Source organism: Diadema setosum, chromosome 6, assembly GCF_964275005.1.
Source record: "Diadema setosum chromosome 6, eeDiaSeto1, whole genome shotgun sequence".
Classification (NCBI taxonomy): Eukaryota; Metazoa; Echinodermata; class Echinoidea; order Diadematoida; family Diadematidae; genus Diadema; species Diadema setosum.
The window spans coordinates 32,080,142-32,102,697 of record NC_092690.1 but is presented as its reverse complement, the minus strand read 5'-3'; the positions used below and the strand labels follow the sequence as shown (position 1 = coordinate 32,102,697).

General features: G+C 39.5%; 1 protein-coding gene across 1 annotated transcript in view; it reads left to right on the top strand.

Moving 5' to 3' along the window:
• The first annotated feature begins 13,033 nt into the window (after positions 1-13,033).
• Positions 13,034-22,556, top strand: part of LOC140229733 (ATP-binding cassette sub-family C member 10-like) — a 65,749-nt gene continuing 56,226 nt past the window's right edge. The window contains exon 1 of the mRNA XM_072309973.1: positions 13,034-14,480. Coding sequence (XP_072166074.1) covers positions 13,041-14,480 — 1,440 coding nt within the window. The 5' untranslated portion in view covers positions 13,034-13,040. The remainder of the gene's footprint in view (positions 14,481-22,556) is intronic.

The window sequence follows — 22,556 nt, the reverse complement described above, 5'->3', positions numbered from 1 at the left end:
TGTACAGTCCCTTTAAGGATCAACATTGATGCCATTTGGCTGTAATGTTTTTAGTGTGGCTATCCAGTACGATTCACGATTTAGAATCACAGGGCGGGTCTTCTTCTTGATTAGTTCAATGACAGTGATTTGTAAGCAGTTCATGCTGTGTTCTGGGAGGTTGAAGTGCCTTGTGTATGGGAGGTGTTTTGATTGTGTGTTGAATGTTCGTATTTCTGAGCGAGTGTTGTTGAGTCGTGTGTAGAGTGTGGTTTCTGTTTTGCCAATGTATTGCTTCTTGCAGAGTGTACATGTCAGTAGATAGATGACCCAGGTTGATTTGCAATCGATGTAGTCTGTGATGGGGTATGTGCGATTTGTGGTGGTACTTGTGAATGAGTTTGTTTCTGTAATGTGTTTGTGTAGGATGCATTTGTTTGATTTGCATTTGTAGAAGCCAGAGCGAGGGTGGATGTCTGTGTGTTGGTGGTGTGTTTGTGTTTTCGGGTCTTTTGCATTAACTAAGATATCACGGAGTGATCTCGGTCGGCGGTATGAGATGAGAGGGGGTTCGGGGAAAGTTTTCTGAAGTGATGATGACGACTGTAGTGTTGAGAGGTGCTGTTGGATGATGCGTGGAATTTTTTTCCGTGGCTCTGTTGTACGTGACTGTGAAGATTGGTCTTTGTGTTTTTCTACGTTTGTGGTAGGTGAGGAGTTCAGGTCTGGGTTTTTGTTTTGCTCTTGTTATGGCATCATCTACGGTCTGTGGGTCGTATTTGCGTCTTACGAAATGGCTGCGAAGTTCTTCGAGATGATGCGATTCGTCGCATCAATCTCGTCGACGTTTGTACCAATCGCCATGCAGAAAGTTTGCTAACTGGATTGACAATGTAATTTAAAACTGCCATATCTTTAAAACCATTGACTGTTTTGAATCTAAGTTCTACACAACAAATATCAAGAAATGATTGTTCTTTCGTGTCATGTTGCTAGTTTCCTGTAATATCTTCTGAACTTGAAATATTGCAGAAATAATCGATATCATTAAAAAAGTATTATTAATTTTTGTGTAGTATGAAAAGAAAGAGTCAACCGTGACTCTTCTTCAATAGAACGAAAAAAGTTTTAGAGCTTCATTTCCTCTTTTAAATGATAACAATTTTTGTCTGCGGATTTTCCCGACGCGAAAAAAAAAACAGACAAAAACAAAAATATTTAGCTGAAAAATCACGAATTTACTCAAAATTTTCCGATGTAAGTGCACCCATACTTTTTTTAGTGGTAACGATGGGTATGCTTATCAGCTAGCAATACATATCAGTGGCAGTTTCCTGGTGTTTCCTGGTCGCCGATCAGCGACTATGGCACGTCAGGACTAATGTCGCCGTTCGGCGACAATGGCACGTTAAGAGTTCAGATATAACGCAGCATACATTCATTTAAAACCATAAATGAAAGACAAACGTTTACCACTCGTTGCGTTCCGTTGCCGTGCCAACTCTGCACAGCACCCTGTTTGTCTCTGCTCGCGCTCGATCACGCCGCGCTTTGGAAGAGCGTTAGACCAACCATTTGGCGTTCCGTAAGCGAATATTTTTTCCGTACGTGGAAACGCTACAGGACATGAATTATTCATAAGTTTAGCTGAAATTTTGAAGTGCGCAGACGCGTGGACTTCGCCAGCTTGGCCAACTTGTACACAATGAACGGACTCGACTAGTGAGACTCCCCGCACAGCCCTACTCTCTGTGTACACATGCAGTAGTAGTAGTACCTGTGTGTGTGTGTGTGTGTGTGTGTGTGTGTGTAGACGTGTGTGTGTGTGTTGTGCATGTACATATATTCGAGCGTAAACATGTCACTACACTCACGATCGAGGTTCGTCCGATCTCAATGAACAAAATGCAGGAAAATGACCTTGTACGTCTGGTACAATCACGCTGACAATATCCTGCTCTCCTGTACCTGCTCTCCTATCCACGCTGGCTGCCCTGGCTGACAATCACGATGCTCTCCGCCGCGCCGCTAGCTCCCCGCATATTTCCAGCTCGGTTACGTAGGGCGCTCATGAACTGCGAATCGAATGTAAACTGAATAGCGAGCACGTACTTAGGGCGGACGTCCACTTGGGCGCGGGCAAGCTCCGGAAGGGTTGCGGAAGCAAATTTTGTCATTTCGGCATCCTGTCCGCGACAGACTAGGAATAACTTTGTGAATCGGCTTGTCCTGGGACATTCCTAGGATTGTCCGCGGACTGTCCGCGGTGTGACTGCGGACATTCCTAGGAATCACTCCGGAAGAGCGCGAAATACCTCGGAATATGCTAATCGCAGCCGGGCAGCGCGGAAACATCTGGGATTACACCAGGAATGAACGCGGACAATCAGGATGCCTTCCGGACAACACAAGTTAGGCATGCGGACAAACTGCGGACTATACCAGGAGAATGGAAAGGTATAAATTTGGCGCTGACTTTGACTTTTCCTCATTTGACTGCTAGCCGTCATTGATGCTCCTTGTTGTGATTCCGCAGGATAGCTGCTGATATTATATTGATATGATTGGTCAATATTATTTTATAAATGTGACCACCAAAAGTCGAAGAATAGGATTGTCTGCATGTCGGCTGACGACTCATTTTTTTTTTCTCATCTGGGAGGACAATCTTTTCTCTGCCTACAGTCACATGGATGATATTCGCAAACTTTTTGAACCATATATATATATATATACATAAAAATGTACATGATACATATATATATATATATATATATATATATATATATATATATATAAATGGTCATAGATAGATATAAATGTTGATAAGGTAGTCCACATGTTGGCAAGATTAAAAGATAAGTTACAAAACTGCAACAAAGTTCATGCTGTATTCACCAAAGGTTTATTTCTTCACAAGAAATAAACCATTGGTGAATACAGCATGAACTTTGTTGCATTTTTGTTACTTATATATATATATGAAGAGTTTGTTTGCAAAAACCGATAAGTCCATATTTGCCAAATGGAGATATTTGCGATTAAAGGTCAAGAAAAATAAAGAGAATAATAAGAAAATGTTTGCTTCTTTTGACCATAACTTCAAAAATATACCTTTATATGTAGTGACCAGTATATCATTTAAAAGGTATTATTTTGTACTTTATGACAGAAATCGTACTTCAAAATCTTCAAAAATGGACTTATCGGTTTTTGCAAACAAACCCTTCATATATACATATATATATATATATATATATATATATATATATATATTCTTTATTCCCTTTTTCTAGACCTGTGCTTTATCCATCGTGAAGTATATACATGTTTTGTCTGATACTTCTGCAGAGCATGCCAAAATGATCCTAATCATTAAATTTGTTTTTCTTTCTCTCATGTTTACCCTTGTGCATCTCTAACTCTCTCTTATTTTAATCTTTTTTTTTAATGCTTAGAGCTTACTAGCCTATTGTCAATGAAGTGTAAAAATGGGGAAATATTTTCAACCTACTTTAATTCACTTTGGGGGGGGGGAAGGGTCAGCTGGGCTGTCAAATTGGACAATTGAGTTTATTTGCAACTAAAACAAAAAGAGAAGATAAAATTATTAGGTAATAACAACTACGAAAATCATTCAGGTAAAGAATATTTGTGAAATGATTTGTGATGCTTAGTGTGTACTTAAATATATACACTCAGCAAAAAAAAAGAAAAGAAAGACAGAAATTTAACACTTTTTCGAGTTCATAATTCATTGCTTTTTCTCTCATTTCGCTTGAATGTTGAATTGACAGAAAATTCTTCATTTTCCTCCATCATCTTTAGCCTTCATTGTTATTTTGGGCTTCAAAGATATTACATTGTAATGAGACAACAGGTATATCTTTGTAATTGAATTCATGCTTTTTAGTGTGATGAAGTTGTCTTTTGTTCTATTATGTTGTATCATTAACAAGCATTTACGTATGAATAACAACTTGTCAATGTTTATAATAATACATTAACATTTAGCCAAAAAAAATATGCTTTTTTTCTAAGTGTACTTCCACCTACTTTTGTGATATTTCAGCTGGGCTGTCACATGGGACAACCTAGGTTGTTTGCAAATAAAATACGAAAACAACATAAAGGAAATGTACCATAGTAAGAAATAGGAACCAGGAAAGTCACTCAGATGAAAAATAATTTCTGAAAAGAACAAAACAACATAAACTTACTAGGAAGTTAGGGGGCTGATTTCACTTCTTTCTGGTTGCTTTTGGCACAGTCTCTACTACATTCTTCTTTGCCTTCTGGGACGGGAAATTCCTTAGATTTACCTGTTCTTCATAACTAGACGAAAGGTGTGCCTGTGATGGGGATATTTGCATGGGGGCCTTGCCTCCCTTCTTGCTCATTTTGCGTTTCATTGGCATGACGCTCGCGGAAAGTGTCGACATTTTCGTGTCTGGATCACAAAATTTCCGCATCGGTTCCGGACACTTGGATATATAGATCCGCATCGGCTCCGCGCTGTCCTAAAACATTCCTGGTGTCTTCCGCTTTCATTCGCGAAGCTTCCCCACACCGCGGGATTCTTTCCGGATCGTGTGCGGAAGGAGCGGAAGTGTTCCGGACAAGCGGGACATCCTCAGGACATCGTCAGGACAAGTCGCCGAAGGTGTCAGGAAGTTCATTTCCGCGTCCAAATTTTGGTCTCGATCAAAATTTGGACGCGGAAATTTTTCTCTCTCCCGAAGGTGCGGAAACGCCCGGACATGTTTAGGACAGTGAGCGGACACGTTCAGGAACGTGCGGACAGGTTGCCGAAGGAGTGCGGAATACCAAATTTGCATTCCGGGTCTTGTCCGCGTCTTGTCCGCGCCCTAGTGGACGCCTGGTCTTACGCCCGCGAGTGATTACACGTGATCATGTATGTAGATAATGTACAGTATGCGAGTCCGTTCATCCTGTACAAATTGGCCAAGCCATAGAAATTTAGCGAAGTCCACGCGCCTGTGCACTTCAAAATTTCAGCTAAACTTATGAATAATTCATGTCCTGTAGCGTTTCCATGTACGGAAAAAATATTCGCGTACCGTAAGTGCTTCATGACGCACGTCACACACGTTGACACATACACAGACGCATCCTAACGTGAAATCTCACACATGCGCGCAGTACAGTATCGGAAATAAAATGCTGTCAAACCCGCAGTGCCTGATAAGTATTCGAATTCGCACGCACTGATCGATTAGGGTAAAATGGGACAGTGTATACGACGCAATAGAGTTTCCGGTGACAATTGGCACTTCAAAGTACACAATGATTCTGACTTTGATTTTTTTTTTTTAATAATAACAATAAAAATGGCTTTGTTTTTTTTTTGAGGGGGTATTCGTTTAGTTGTTGTTTTTTATTGTTTGTTTGAATTTTTTTTTTTCGTTTTTATGCCTCTACCACGAAGTGTCGCCGGCGGCCTGATCCGTAATCAGTTTTGTGGATAGCGTAACTAAAAAAACATATGAGGTGTCCTAATGAAACTTGAGAGGTAGGCCTATAAGGGGATGAAGTAGTTCCTATCAACTTTAGGGTGCAGATGCTCAAGGTCAAAGGTCAAAAGTCAAGGTCAGATGCTCAAAATGTCATTCGTTCCCCAATATCTATGCAATGCCTGAAGGTATTTTCTTGAAACTTGGTATATCGCTATATACATCCATTACCCGATGAAGATTCTTGAGTGAGAGTTTATGGTCATGAGGTAAAAGGTCAAGTGAAAACGTTGACATTTCACCTTTTTTTTCCATATCTCAGATATGGTTCAAGGTATCTTCATGAAACATAGTACATATGCATGTACTGACTGGCAGTGGTTATCCAGGGAATTTTGGGGTTATGAGATGAAAGATCAGGGGTCAAAGCTCAAGGCCAACTCATTCAATTTTCCTTTCTTCATCATATGCAATGCCTGCAGGATTTTTCTTCAAACTTGGTGTATATTCATGCATTACCCGGTGTTAGCCAACTTCTTAAAAAAAAACGTAGATGTTGTACGAAACTGCAAAATTCTGACTTCACTCAAAGCAACTACGAGGATTCGTGGAGCTATTGAAATTTTACCGAAGGTTTATCCCCAGCTGCGCTAAAATTCTACCGCTCGCATACCTCCATAGTCACGCCCCATGATCGCAAACACCGTTGAATTGGACTCTCCGATCCGACGCTGCGTTTACCAAGACTAAAGGCAGGTGATCGGCAGCAGGATGGTGGCTTACCCTAATGCCTACTGTCCGTTGAGCTTGATAGTCGAATCATCATACGACGCAGTTGGTGGAGTGGTCCAAAAATTCTAAGGCGACGCATGACAACTTCGTTGTTTTCCACTTTGTTTTTGTTTGTTTTTGTTGTTTGAGAGGGGGGGGGGATCCGCATAAGCTGAAGCCTGCCGAGACCAGGTACTGCGCATTCGGACGTAAGCTCTTAGCTGTTTTCGTCGCGATCAGACACTTCATGTACATGCTAGGGTAGATCGTTTTGGGTATAATCAATATTGACCTTAAGCTGTTAATCTATGAATTTAAAAGCGACACCAACCCTACAGACCATGCGGTACAAAGCAGCTCGACTTCATATCGCAATTCAGAACCGACCAAAGACACATACATTTTCCAGAGAACGTTGTGCCAGCTATTGGCCTACAGGTTAGCGCTCTTCGCAACAACACACGTGTCGACTTCACACTCAGGCCAAAGCTCATAAATCCTATGTTATTGAAGGCAGTGCTTCGAATCTACACAGGTAGCACATTATTTGCGACATTTCTCACGGCCGCACTCGTCCGCTCGTGCCGAAGGGTCACCGGAAGGCAATTTTTCATGCTATGAGCTGTCCAAACCTAGTGAGTCCTTGTAACGCAACGCGCAATCACTGTTCGCTTTGTCTTGCCCGGTGATGGAATGGACACAAGAATGTCTCCTGTTCCATAAGTCAAAGATTTACAAACATGTGTATGCGTCAATTGGTACGATTAGGAACCATGACCCGCGTTTAACGCACGTACACTTAGACATAGTCGGTATTACCCCCTCAATCGACCATATACCTGTTGAAGTGCATAAACCGATATAAGAGATGGCCAGAAGCCATACCCATACTAACGACGTAATTATCTGCTGTGATGGTAGCTGGAGACTCTGTAGAAAGATGGTTTGTTATGTTTATAGCACCCCCTACATCAAAGGAAAATAGACTTAAACACAGAACAGCTCCTCGTTTTTTTCTTTGCTTGTTATTGTTGTTTTTTTTTTTCCTCGGGATGGATCTTAACACGAGACTCATGTCCCTGTCGTACTCTTCTCTTGATAAATACTAACCAAAACCATGATTATCATAGCATTCTGGGATACTGAAAGCATGAGTCTTTTGAATGGATCGGTGCTTCCTGACTCGTCTGTATTTCATAACTGTAAAAACATTGATTAACACTTTGTGTGCTACGTTCATTTCCTGTCAATTGGTACGTGTGTGAAATTTGCTTAAATTTAACTAATTGGCACAGAAAGGGTTAAAGAAAGAAACAATCGAGCCAAATAACTTGAAATAATAACACAATGTTGTAGACTAGCATAGCACTAGATATAATTCATGAAATTAAAACGTATCAATAAATCAAAGGCATTTTACAGTCTAATAGGAAATGCAACCGTCGACAGAGGTACCGGAGTAAATTTTCGACGAAGCAGATATCGGCAGAGCAAATGTACATTCGAAAAAAAAAAATGACGTTGGAGCATTTGACGGCAGAGCAAAATGTCGGCGGAGCAATTGTCTGCGGAGCAAATGTTGGCCGAGCAAATATCGGCTGAGCAAACGTCGGGAAGCCTTTTTTTTTTTCAGAGCAAAAGTCACAATTTACGGAACAATAATGTCGTGGCACCATTGAATCACAGCTGTGAGGAAGTTGCCACAAATTTGGGACATGCAAAGATAATTTCAATAATGTCATTATGCGATCTCGCCGGAAGCCACACTAAGATTCGGAAACAAAAATGGTATTTTGGTACCTGTTGCACAAGTTGCTGGCGGGTGATACGAGCAAAGATATTTCGTGTGACAGCAAGCAGAGACATTCCTCTGTTGGTGCAGTCTGCTCTGTCACATTTCGTGAAGATGGTTACAATGTTTGTCTCTCTCCATTCATTAGGGATGGTCTGCTTCCCATGTCTTTCCAATAATGGAAAAGTTGAAGTCCCCCATATTTAAAGTTCTCACCTGGTAGTCGATCAAGACTTCGTTGCTAGAAACTAAAATTGCGTTGAAAGGCAACTTCACATCGAACGCAAGTATCGCCCGCAAATTGCGTTTGATTCCGTTGCTAGAAGATTCTTGAGGTTGAACGCAATTTGCGTTTAATTCCCGTTAATTATTCAGATGTCAATTATTGTGGACGAGAATACTCTGAAATTAGCCGAAATAAATCCTTTTAAATAGCAAGCGCATCGTCCATACATCGCAGCAAGGAACGGCGGCAAATATTGTAAAATACGCTAAAATACTCAAATAAGTGTCAAATACCTTGAATAATAAAGTTTTACAGAATGCTAGTTAAGAATTTAAATGGCTGTAGGATACCTCAATATGCGCAAAATTTACACAAGGAATGAACTCACGTTCATGCCAACTTCAATCTCATTAAAGCACATTCTCCGATGTGACATTGAAATCAATAAGTTGGACTATAGAATCATGCAAAGCTATGGGGAGTACGTTGGCAAGGATTTTTTTTTTTGTATTTTTTTTTAGCGATTGCATTGATTACAGCGTGTAGTTTACATTTCGAATAATGCTGATAGTTATGACATGTGTGAATTACGAGATCCTTATTACATAAGATTGAAAATACTGTGCTACAGTGGGAACAATCGCTACTTCCGATAGAAAGTGTATGCTTTTATTTTTTTATTTTTTTTTGGGGGGGGGGGGGTGTCATTGCAAGGTTGCCTACATGCAGCTAAATACATTGCAGCTAAATACATTTTTAGCAACGGGGCACAGGGCCTGTTGACTTCCCGCTCTTTTTATGCCTCAACCACGAAGTGTCGCCGGAGGCATTATGTTTTCGGGTTGTCCGTCCTTCCGTCCATCCGTAGTCAATTTTGTTGACAGAGTAACTAAAAAACCATTTGAGGTATCCTAATGAAACTTGGCATGTGTATGTATGAGGAATTGAAGTTGTGCCTATCAACTTTTGGGTGCACATGCTCCTGGGCAAAGTTCAAAAGGTCAACGTCAAATACTAAAAACCTAACTATTTCCCCCATATCTATGCACTTTTCTGAAGATATTTTCTTGAAACGTGGTGTATACGTGAACTGCTAAGCAAGGATTTTTTTTTTTTCAGAGAGAGTTTGGGACAAAGGTCAAAGGTCGAGTGAAAATGTTAAAATATCGCAAAGGTTTCAAGGTATCTCCGTGAAACTTTGTACATATGCATGTACTGACTGGCAGTGATTATCTAGGAAATTTGCTGTCATGGGTCAAAGGTAAAGTTCAACTCCTCAGAATGTCACTATTTCCCTCATATTTATGCAATGCCTGCAGGAATTTTCTTAAAACAGAATATATATATATATATATATATATATATATATATATATATACATGTCTTACCTAATAGAGATTCTCTTGGAAGTTTCTTGCCGAAAGGTTAAAGGTAAAAAAATTCAAAGGTCAAATGAAAGTGCTAAATTTCACTCTTTCCGCCATATTTCAGAAGTGACTCAAGGTATCGTAATTAAACTTATTAGATATTTATGCATGTTCTACATGACAGTGATTCTATTGAAAATTTATAGTATAGAATCAAAGGTCAAGGGACAAAGGTCAAGTTAGAATGCCAAAATGTTACTACTTAATACTGAACACTTTTATCTCCATACTCTGAAAATTACCTAATGCATAAACTTATCAAAGGGTCAAAAGTCAGGTAAAAATCCTCAAATCCCCAAATACCTGCACTCAATAAATAATATAGCCATTCCTCCAATTATATCTAGTTCAAGGAAAGTGAATATTCAACACATTTGTGACAAACCTGTCATTCCAATATTTTGCTAATTATGGGAAACTGTCATCACACATTGTCAAGACATCGTACAATTATAGGAGAACCATGCATTATGGCAGAGGCATACCAGTCGCCCTGGCGACATTTCTAGTTTCATCTTTTTTAAAGCTGTTTCCACTTCATTAACCATATAAAGCCCTATTTCGCCCTCACTTCAAATTTAACCAAATTTGGTGACTTTTCTTGAAATCTTATTCCGACCATTTTGATATATAATTTAGCTATATTTGATGTTAGTGGTTGCCATGGCAACCATAAACTGACAACCATGTCAGTCAGATTTTGCATATTTTTCTGTTCCTATTCCAATTAACAATATTATAATGTATGGAATGGGTGTTTCTTGGCTGAAATTTGCTGAAGAAGCAAAATGTGAAGTAACTATTGCCCTGAAATGTTTTTCCTATTATTTCCTTTGTTTTTCTGTGACAACGGCATAAAACGATAGATATAATGGAGATACTTGAAAATAACAGTATTTTCTAAAGATTGCCATTCTATTTTGTGTCATTTTGATTCCTTCACCCAAGTTATACCTCTAATATCATTTGTTGTTATCACATTATCAATCTGTAAACTTAAAATTCCAATACTATGGGAATATGAAATATGATAACTATGCATGTATCTATCCAAAACATTACATCACAGGTCTCATATTAATGTATTTCTTTATATTGTTATGAATAGCTCCCCCATGTGGTGACCTTAAGAAATTTCAACCGTAACAAATAATGACCTTTGACTTACACATCATTTATGGCAAATATGAAAAATATTGGTCTATGATAAGACATAATATACTGGGGATAAAGAGGTTATACAGAAAAATCATGTTTTTGGCATATTTAATTTGTAATTCTTTATATTTTGGTAAAAAGCGCCCTCTACGGGTGACCTTAAAAAATTCAAGTATGCGTTCATGTAGAGTATGATCGAGTTGATCTACCCATGTACCAAATATGACGATGAAACATCAGACAATAACAAAAGTTATATGGGGGGGGGGGGCAATGTGCCATCCTTGGGCCTGGAAAGGGTCAAAATAGCTTGGGCTTTATAGGGTTTATATATGGTGTCTGATTCATCGAATTGATGGTAGGATGCTGAGGTATTTGATTTTTTCGTCGTCTATTACAGAACGTTTTTTTTTTTTTTTTTTTTTTTTAGGAAACCACTCAAATGTCCAGCCACTTTATTCTCTACATCATTACACGAGCTGATAGGAGTACCATCCTGGCTAAGGAGAAACCGGAGTATTACTTCATGGTGGACCTTATGTGCACATGTTTTATCCCCTCAAAGAGAGCCTTTGCGTCATGTCTGTTTGCAGCTAATTGCATGTTTGAAGTTTCTTTGAACCACCATGAATCCTTCGTCTCACGTATGCCTTACTGTACGGAGAAAGTAGACTTTTAAAGAAGTTCCTCTTGTTCTCTGAAGATGCGTGACAAGCTAGTAACTAGATGTGGGCCTTTCTTTCCTCCTTTGTCAATAGGCGCGGGTCAGACTGGCAAAAGATCGAGAAGTTTAAGATCGCGAAGTTTGGGCCATTCTTACGCGCGCAAGAAAGAGTACGCCGTCCGATGGCTAGTGATTGTGATGTAACAATGCATATCTGTACATGACAATGGCCTCGCGCTTCGGAGACACCGCCCGCAAACAGATCGAGAAGTTTCGCGAGAAGTTTCGCGGGAAGTTTGCGGTCACACTGGCAAAACATCGAGATCATAAAGATCGCGATCTTAAACTTCGCGATCTTTTGCCGGTCTGACCGCGCCTTTTGAAGAGAGGAGTCATTAGGCGCGGTCAGACTGGCAAAAGATCGAGAAGTTTCAGATCGCGATCTTTAAGATGTCGAAATTTTGCCAGTGTGACTGCAAACTTCCTGCGAAACTTTCTGCGAAACTTCTCGATCTGTTTGCGGGCGGTGCCTCCGAAGCGTGAGGCCATATTGTCATGTGCAGATGTGCATTGTTTCGTCACAATCACTAGCCATCGGACGGCGCGCTGTTGCTTGCGCAAGTACCAATGGCTCAAACTTCGCGATCTTAAACTTCTCGATCTTTTGCCAGTCTGACCGCGCCTATTGTCATCGAAATAGTCATGATGTTTCTTATTGGCATGACCGGTGGACAGTTTCAGCTGCTGCATCATAGAGCGTACAGAGAGTGTGTAGCTTAAAATCCAGCATAGTTACATTTTAGCATTATCAAGTTTTAGCATAATAAAAAAGCACTCGACTTGCCTTCTTCCAACAGCTCGGGAATTGACACGATGTATACATAAATGTCAGAAACAAATGCAAAAAAGTATGTGCATTTCACATAGAAAATACAATTGTGTAGAATTTTCTTTCCCACTTCAGTGTGACAACAGGAATTATTGCAACCTTCTCATGACACCACATGGGTTCAACCAACAGTTTGCAAATTCATAATGTTGTATCTGATCGTCTGATTTACAAATTGTATAAAAATTCATTTATGTGTTTTTCTAATCTTTACTGCATTCCCTGAATATATTTTAATCAATTTCCTTCTTCATTCTTTTATATGTCTATATTTGAGCTAATAAACATCAGGTGGAAAAGGGTAGTGGACAGAAGGGTACCGTGTGTGAGAAGCCACGTGTTTGTTTTTTGTTCATTTGTTTGTTTTTGTCGTAGTTTTGCATAGTAAATGAGAGTGATTTCATAAGGGTAGTTCTCTCCTAGCAGTATTGTCTGAAAACAGCACCATCAACAAAGGTAATTGTTAGAAAACATATGTGCAACATAGTACTATAAAGAGATCTAAAAAAATGAATGTTCAAAATGAAATTACATAATGACTCAAACTTTAATTCCTTGAAATCTTACGAAGAGTTCTGTACTGTTCTTATCACTTAATATGATGCATATTATTATAATTCAATATTTGTGTGCTTGCTTGTTTTCCAGATCATAGCAAATATGATGGGTAACTCGATGGAAGGATTGTGTAGAAGAGCTCCAGGCAACAACACCTGGCAGCACGATTTTTATGAGAGCCACTGCTACTGGAAACTAATGATATTTCTTCCGAGTCACTGTTTGCTGGCCATCGTCAGTGCCTTCTACGTCATCAAGATCACCAATGAGCCGGGCAGTCCCAGTGTGAAGCAGTCCGCCGTTCTGCGCATCAGGTTTGTCATCGCCAGCCTGTGCGCCTTGCTCCAACTGCTCAACGTGTTGCTGAGGCAGTTTCCGATGGATGCAGACTTCCCCTCTGTGGAGGACCGGGTTGACGGATTGGCGTTCGTGGCCTGGTTCTTGCTGGCGTTGTACGAGTGGAAACTGCGATACCACGGCACCAATTCTGTCAGAGCCCACAAGCCGGTCATCGCTGCGTTGTTCTTGACACTGCTGGCAATGTTTTCCCGCCTTATCATTATCCTTTTGCACGTGCTGAGTAACAACAGAGCCATATCAGTCAGTGAAGATGGTCCTGTCTTTGTTTGCACAGCTTTCCACTTTCTCTACCTGATTTCTCTGTGCCCCGTCCCGAAACACACCCAAAATTACAGAGAAAGTGGAGCTGATGATGGGTCATCTGGTAGTGCACGCAAGACTACAGGCGAAGAGGAGCCGTTGCAGGCGCCATTTCCATCTACGTATGAAACACGCAAGCTGGATCTTGGAGCGGGAGAGGACTCTGCAAGTCTACTGTCCAAACTGACATTCTGGTGGATCTTTCCACTGCTGCGAAAGGGTACTGCTGTTCAGCTGTGTCGGCCCGAGGATGTTTCCCACCTGCCACGCCAACTTTTACCTAGTCATGTAGAAGCTCGTTTTGCCACCGTGTATCCCCAGAGTTCATCTGCATTTGTTGAAGGCGTGTTTGCAGCGAAAGAGTTGGGTGCCAGCAGAGGAGGTGGGGACCACTCAGGAGCTACCATCTCCAAAGTACAGACCGACAGACCCTCTCTCCTCTGGGCAATAATGAAGATGTTTGGTCCTCAGATGTGTCTCCTAGCGTTCTTCAAGGTCGGGATAATTGTGTTGAGATTTACTGGTCCGCTTATGCTCGGTGAATTGGTCTTCTTTATAGAGAATGGCACGGAACCCAAACACCACGGCTACTACTATGCCATTAAATTTGCCCTGGCCATATTCCTCTTTGGTACCCTCAATTGTCACTACTACCACCAGCTGAGGATGCTCGTGTACAAAGTCCACCCCGCCATCGTCTCCGTCATCTACCGCAAGTCTTTGGCGGTAAGCGCAACCACGCTCTCTGCTTTTACCAGGGGGCAGATCGTGAACTTCATGAGGTCGGACTCTGATGTCATAGTCGAACTCCCCTACCAGATGCAGCTTATGTGGGCTCTGCTTGTAACGGTGGCTTGCTCTCTCTACCTGATTTACCGACAGGTTTGTGTTCCACACATCCTTATTATCACTTGTTGTCTTTCACAGCCACCCGAACCATTAATGGATCATTCATTCCTCAAAAAAAAATTCATGTAGATTTGTTGGTATGCTTCATAGCTATTTGAAGATTTTACTGGCTAGATATATGAGACAATCAATGGTTAGACATATGTGACCGTGCATCACAAAACAAACAAAATGTCGCACACACTGATTTTGTGTTAGGACTGAAAATAGGTGAAATGGATCAAACTAGCCGATCTTGACTTTTTCATATTTTCTGAAAGCGTAATTCTTCTACATTATGCTAACTTTTGGGATCATAGGAATTTTTTTTTAAACCACTTGATCTTTAACATGTTTTTTGTTTCTTTTGTAGAATAGTGTGATTAGGTGTGTCTTTAGAGTCCCATTTTCATTTCTAAAAACCTTGTACACACTCTTCACTTTCAAATCTAATAAACTTTGAAAGGATAATTCCTTGATAGTTGGCATTAATTATGGACAGAATATGTTGAAAAGGCATGCTGAATTTTAGTTTAAAATAAGTTTAAAACGCTGTAAAATAGACATTGTATTTCAGAGCCTTTTTCTCAATTCACGCTTTTCCTGAGTGTTTGCTTTCTTTCCACTATTTAAATAGGTTAATACAGTCCATTTGATTTGAGTTATACATTATTTTAAAGCTTAAAGTCTGATCTTTTAGCTTCTCACGTGCCATGGTGGAAACCCCCTTTGTGCCACATTATTCTGAGACACTAAGGGTTTCATGCTTTGAGAAAACATTATGTTTTTCAAGTCTCTTTAACTTCTTTACATTTCTGTTGAGCTGGGGCAAATAGTGAGTAAAGTTGTAGAAAAAATGTCAAGCTTTGCTTTGATGTATAGATTGTTTGACAAATCTATGATTGTTTTTCTTTCACATGACCAGTAGCTACATTACGGCAAAGGCATGACTTTTGCATACAAAACAGTGACAGAAACTTAGAAATTACTCTCAACTCCAGTAACGAACACAGGTCTCTTGATAGTCAATCACTACATGAAATGCAAGCTATATGTGAGAGGAACGGAAGGGCGAGGAACGCTTTCATTGCTTTCAATATTTAGATAGGTTAGGAGAGTCCATTTGATCTGAGTAATACATCATTTCGTCGAGTGACCATGCAAAGGCCGTTAACGCGGTGCGCGCGCAGAACCAACATCTCGAGAAAATCGCGTTTGAAGAAAATTCGCGAGTTTGGCTCTATATATTTTGCAGATTATCCCGTTTACATTCTTAAAAATGCAATGAACGTGAAGACATTACACATCTGCAAATCCTCCCTTAAAACTGCAAATCAATTTGCTTTATTTAAAGAGTAGTAGTGAATTTAGCGCTAACGGCCGTTCACGGGTTCACAAGCGTTGCTCTGCAATTACCGTATAATGCCACTACTGCAGCAAAACGCGTTAGCGGCGTTTGCATGGGAATTGTGTACAGTATGAGCAGGATATTCACATGCCACTAACAACATAGTCCCTGAATTTAGTGAGCAGTGAAATTAATTTCCAAGTTGATTATTGGATTTTACTGTACTTGGATCAGACAGGAAGAATAACATACATGTATCTTCAGGCGTCAACACGCAGACACACTCATACACAGACATACAATAAATGTGCACGTAAATACAAGGTGCAAAACTGGTTTTTCAGCTTCATACTGTACATGACCCGTAAGATCAGTCTGATGCCATTGAAATTCTGATAGTATGTACTCATGTTTATTGATCTAACTAGATGAGGCAGAATTGTCGGTTAGTTTGTTACAACACCGGTACTGAACTATTTTCAAAAGATTTTGTTGATGTTGCCTGTCGATGATGATTTGTGTCTTGTATTGTATATAAAAATATATTATTTCATTTTTTTTTTTATGTTCCTGAATGTTCCTGTATCATGTTATGTAACTGTTTAGATGCAAAGATTTGTGGAAAAACACCCTTTAACTGAAGCAAGTACCCGTGTGGGAAAAAAAAAAGAAATGAATGAATTCAGAAAATATAATTATGAACTGTTTTCAAGGGACTGAAGAATTGAGCATTTCCCCCATCTTTTGCATTAATTGCAAAAAAAAAAAAAGACAAGAAAAAGAGAGAAATCCCTTCTTTCATGAATATAGAAAATAATCCCACTCATTCTTGTTCCAGAAAAAAAAATATTCACATTTGCTTGATGCAGTTTAATGAATTATAAAAACAGACAGTGTTATGTGGTCACCCAATTACAAATTTATTGACTTGCACTGTATCAACGAATTGCAATAGGACCATCAGAAAGTGCATATACAGTGATCTCAAACACTTTCTTCAACATATGAAATATACACAGGCACATGAAAATCAACTCTTTGAAACAAATTCAGATTCAAACTCTCCTGTTTGAAAACAGAACTTGAAATTTATCTGCATTGGAAATCAATTAAATTACAGACATCGTGATATTGTGTACAATGATGGACACATCTTTTTACCTGCTATTTCTACATGTTTGCCTAAGGAGACAGACATAAAAATGCAGAACACATACCTGGTACACATTTTTGGCAAGAGTAATGAAATAAACAATAAATAAATGATATATAAAACCCAGAAGGGTGGTAAGCTGTACAACTTGTGAAACACGACTGGTAACATTCAAATAAGTCACTGAAATGAAAGAAAGTATTCCTTGCCTCAATGGTTTTCAGAAGCAGCTCTAGTGTACGGGCTATGGAGGAAGCATGGTGTTTCCATAGCCACGAGACGTCAGAGGCATAGAAAACATTGCAGTTTTACTTCTCTCTCTCTCTCTCTCTCTCTCTCTCTCTCTCTCTTGAGTTAGTGACATGTCAGTCGCACGTTCCCATTTTCAAAAGTGATTCTTATTTCAAAATTGTGTTAGTTAAACTTTGGAATAAAAGGGTAAAATCTGCACCATTCTTTCATTACCCCCTACATCTGCCAAGAATATAGTTACACTTTCTTCTAACACAATATGTCAACATTACTAATGACTATCATTAGCCAGTGCAATATGCTCTCACCAAATTTTATAAACACTTTTGATGGGATCTAAAATTTGACAATTTTTACATCGTTCAAACTCACGATTAGTGATGAGTGAAAATGCAAGTCCCACAACCAGAGGTTAAGAATTCTTCGGAGCGTTCAGTTTGAAAATTCATATGTAGTCAAAATAATTCACAGACAAAATTATTTTGAGTCCTTGTGGCAAAATGTCATGTACTTTGGAAAAAACATGTATGGCAAGGTGTACACAGTCATCCTGAAGACTAGGGTGACTTTAGACAAGGAACTGTTGTTCCTTGGAACTGTCCTTTGGAACTGAGGTTCCAAAACCCAGTATGGACTGGTTAGCCTATCAATGCCTTCAGCAGTTATCCCTGCAACCTACCATGCAAGAAAGGATCATGACCTTCAGTTCATCATACCCAAGACATCCACTGATGCAATCAAGTACTCATTCTTTCCAAGGACAATTTGGATCTGGAACCGCCTACCTAGTCATGTTGTACATGTCACCACCCTGACAACATTGAGAGAAGCTGCTCTCCCCCGTATTACAACCTGGCAGCCTTCTCCTGACTCCCTCATCCTTTAAAGAAGGCTGTACATGTATTCAGATTTTACTCGCACTTTTATTGTCAGTAGAGATCATCACTGTAGCACCTCTCCACGACACATGTGTAGTTCATCCTAGTACAGCTTCTTGGAGCTGCAAGAGGGATCACCATATTAAGGTTCAAGGTTCAAGGTTCCTGGAGAATAGAGTTCCTTGAGAAAAGAGAACTTTCTGTCGGAAGTTTTGCCAGTACATTAATATACATGTATCACTTTGGTACATTATTCATGCCTCTCTTTGCTTTCCTTTGCATGATTCTCCCTTGCTCATCAGTCTGATTAGGTCAGAGCTAATAAATGATGCTGCATGCCTTTCTCAAAGCATAAGGTAAACTGACATGTCAAACTGGATTATCCAAACCCAGTGCAGTATATGAAGAGAGTCTGGCCAACTGCTGAATTGGACGCCATGTCGTTATCGCATGGATTACAGTACGCTTTACATGGTAAGCATGTACGCTCAGACGTAGCAAAATAACCAATCCAAATAAGGGGTAGTTAACAATGGGCACTGCATATGAGCACACTTTGGTAATGACATGGCTCCTTGAAGATCACGTGACCAGTTTTGACCAATCACAGGCGTCCAAATTCATGAGCCGAAAACCGAGTTGGCCAGACTATCTTTAAGGTTATACGGCACTGTCCAAACCCAATCAACTTTCACTGTTTTCCTAACTTTCTTAGTTTTCTGCATTCATCACCTGTACTAGCACACAGATGTTTGTGCTTTATTCCCCTTCAAGTCAACCCTCTAAGATTTCATGAACAATTGGATAAAATACAATATCTCAAAGTATTCAAGAGGGTTACGTATCAAAATATGTTGGTATAACAACACGATATGAAAAGTCATGTCTAGTCAAAATAAGTCACAGTCAAAATCATTTTGAGTCCTTGTGGCAAAATTAATTTGGGGAAAAAATGTATTAGGTATACACAGTCATTTTGAAGACCAGGTGACCTTAGACAACTGTTGTGCTTTATTCCCCTTGAATTCAGCCTTCCAATATTTCATGAACAACTGGATAAAGAATTATTTCTCAAATTGCTCAAGAGGATTACACATCAAAATATGTGTGCATAACAACATGAAAATGTCCAATGCACATTTCAGACAAGTGTCTCATAGACACTTTGACATGACAAGTTTGGTCTGGTTTCAAGTTCATGCATCTTTTCAAACATGTCTGGTTTCTTACTTTAAAAATCATTGATACAATTAAACAATAATTTCTCAATTTATCTATATATCACGACTTTCTTTTGGCACAGATATTCTAAGGAAATAATAGATTAATCAGGTAGTAAATGGGACACATTTTTATTTTTCACTCCAGAGTGTCATCAAAAAGAAATAGCCAAAATCAAAATAAAACACAATGTAAATAACTTAGCAAAGAAATCATCGTTACAATAAAAATAATAACCTCTAAAGTTACAGTGTACTTCCATTCCACTTACTGCATTTCTCAAGATATAATCATTATTAAAAAGCATGGAGTAATAAGTAGTACATGATTCAGGGCATAATTTTCCAGGTATCACATAGCAATTACGTTTGGACATGACTGCTATGTAAAATTTCATCTGCCTAGCAATATTATGTACAGAGGATTGTGTACTATTTTGTTCTGAATTTACCCAGTGACTAAAATTGCTAAGCACTTTTGAGAAGGTAACTTATTCCCAGTGATTTCTAGATGGAAAAAGGATATCAATGACTTTTCAAGGTTAGAAAGAATAAACTGATCAACAAAACAGATGACATATTTTCTCACCAACTGCAGTGTATGCTTGCTGCAGGGGTCTTCTCCGGTAGAGTGGAAATTACACAAAGCAGCCTCACACTTTGTACATTCCTTGGTTTTCTCCAGCTTGCAGCCCTTGTGTTCACAGGTTTGTTCAAGGCATCCATTAATCAGGTTTTCAATGTCTGAATATGAAAATTAAAAATTATGTGACAGTCAAACCGCGTTTTTATATTAATGTGGCATAAATATTCAAGCAACACTTGAAAATCCCTGTTGGAATTTCTCAAGGCTACTTTACTTGTTGACTCCATCAAGATATCTTGAAAACATTATGCAACAGCAACATATCACAGTTTTTGATTATAGCGTTTTTCAATGTAAGTTCATTGACTATTTGTGACCCCGAATCACAAAACCAACACAAAGTCGTCAGACATGAATTTTTAGTTAAGACCAGTTCCTGTAAGAGCAGACTTTAAACTTTAAAATGATGTATGGTAACTCAATTTAAATGGACTCTCCTTACCTACCTAAGTATTGGAAAGAAAGCACTCACTCTCGAAAAGGGTGTACTGAGAAAAGAGGCTCTGAGGTATGGGATCTATTCAAGCGCTTAATCTTACCAACCTGTATTCTGTGCATGCATGGGACAAGAAAACAGGATGCCAAACTCCATAGCAACAACAACAAGAGACCCGGGGGTCACGCGCTCACCTGAGTATCGCAAGTTCACTTGCCATGCATTCTTGCAGACTCTTACCTGAGAACACTGGAAACTTATAATGGGGGTAGCTTAGAGAATGGGGGCATGGTGTCATTTACATATTCAATCACACTGGTAAAAATACCTGCCGAGTACACTGTACTTTATAGAACGTTGGATTATGCAGCTTGGAAAAAAAGACATAAAGCCCTATCACTTTTAATTAGAACTAGAGTAAAATATTATTTGATATTTATTGATTCAGGAGGTTTGGACTCCCTGGGTGAAGATTCATAATGGCATTTTCAAGAAAAAGATGAAAATGTACGATTGGGGCCCCATAAGGACCCCTCCCGACCCCCTCCCCTGGGTCCCAAGGGGGGTACCCCCTGATTCTGCCATGAACAATCTTGAAACTACAGTCATCAATGTACTAATTCATAGTATTAACGTAGCGCTATCACTTCTGGTTCTAGAAAAGGAGATTCCTTACTTTTTTGGGGTGGGGCGGTTGGGCCCCTCTGGGGGCCCCCAAGTGGGGTATCGTGCCCACTCGAACAAATTGAGATCCTACCCCCCTAGGGATGGTACCTGCCAACTTTGATGAAGATCGGTCAAGGGGTTCTCAAGGTTTATGCACGACGCACAACGCACGACGGATGCCGGCCGAAGGGTGATTGCAATAGCTCACTTGAGCCTTCGGCTCAGGTGAGCTAATGAAGGAATTATCAGATTAAACTGAAATAAAGAGTGCTGTATTAACACATTCTACATGTATCATGACCAATACCAACTTTCAAAGCGGTAGCATCATCCTTTCAAAAAGTTATTAGAGCTGAATATGAAGAGTGTGTAAGAGAAACCCATTTCACCATTCTACAAAAAAGTGCTCAAGAAAAACTGCTGAAAACACAATTTTCCAATTGTTTTATGAACCCAAACTATACAATAATGCAGAAGAACTGTTCTTTCAGAAAATATGAAAAAGTCAAGATTGACTAGGATTACCCATTTCACCTTTTCTGAGTCCTCACATAAAATCAGGGCGTATGATTTTTTGTTGGTTTTGTGATGCACGGTCATATTTGATCTTTGAACTTGTAGGACTGCACCCATATTTGAACCTGACAGGCATTTTGAAGTTATGCACCTGTGGTGAGGGTTTGGCGGTTATAGATCAAAGCCGCGAAAAGTTAGAGAGATTACACCAAATTGTTGACGACGCTGACACCTACGACAACAATGACAACGACAGAAAAGTGACACCTCTGTCTCGCTTCCGCTACATGGGCAATACAACAACAACAACAAAAAAAGCACATCTACAATGGAGGTACAAGAATTGTTCTAATTACCTATCACAGATAAGGATGGAAGCTCAGCTACACAAGAATGATCATTTACACAGGAGAGTTGGTGAAGTGTCGTTGTTCAAGGCTGACAATTTGTTTCAGATAGTTCGTTTTGTGATGCTGGAAATGGCATTTTCTGGTTTGAAGACAGTTGGTTCTCTAACGCAGATACGTCATTGTTGGCAATCTGCACGTCCCTTGCTGTTGGGAAATTGTAGAAGTTCAAGGGGAAAAGATATTGTGATTTGAAAAAGAAAAATCTTTTCTTCAGCACAAATAAATCAAATTACATAATTCAAAACAGCTTTAAGAATTGTGACAGAAAGTCTTGCTATCTATATGTGAAACTACTTGCTATCTCTATCTAAAAGTAAACAAGGGCCCTAAAAGAATTGATGTTCCTTTTAACATGAATTTGCCTTGAGGGAACTGCCCCTGAAGAATATACTGCTATTCTATGCATTATTCCTAGCTAGGGTCTTAGTGACAAGACAGTGATACTGAGCAAACATAAGAAGTTTTGTACATTCATATACAAGCATTACATTTGGCTTAAAATGGAACTGAAGGGTTTCCAATAGCAATAGTGTGGCACTGCAGGT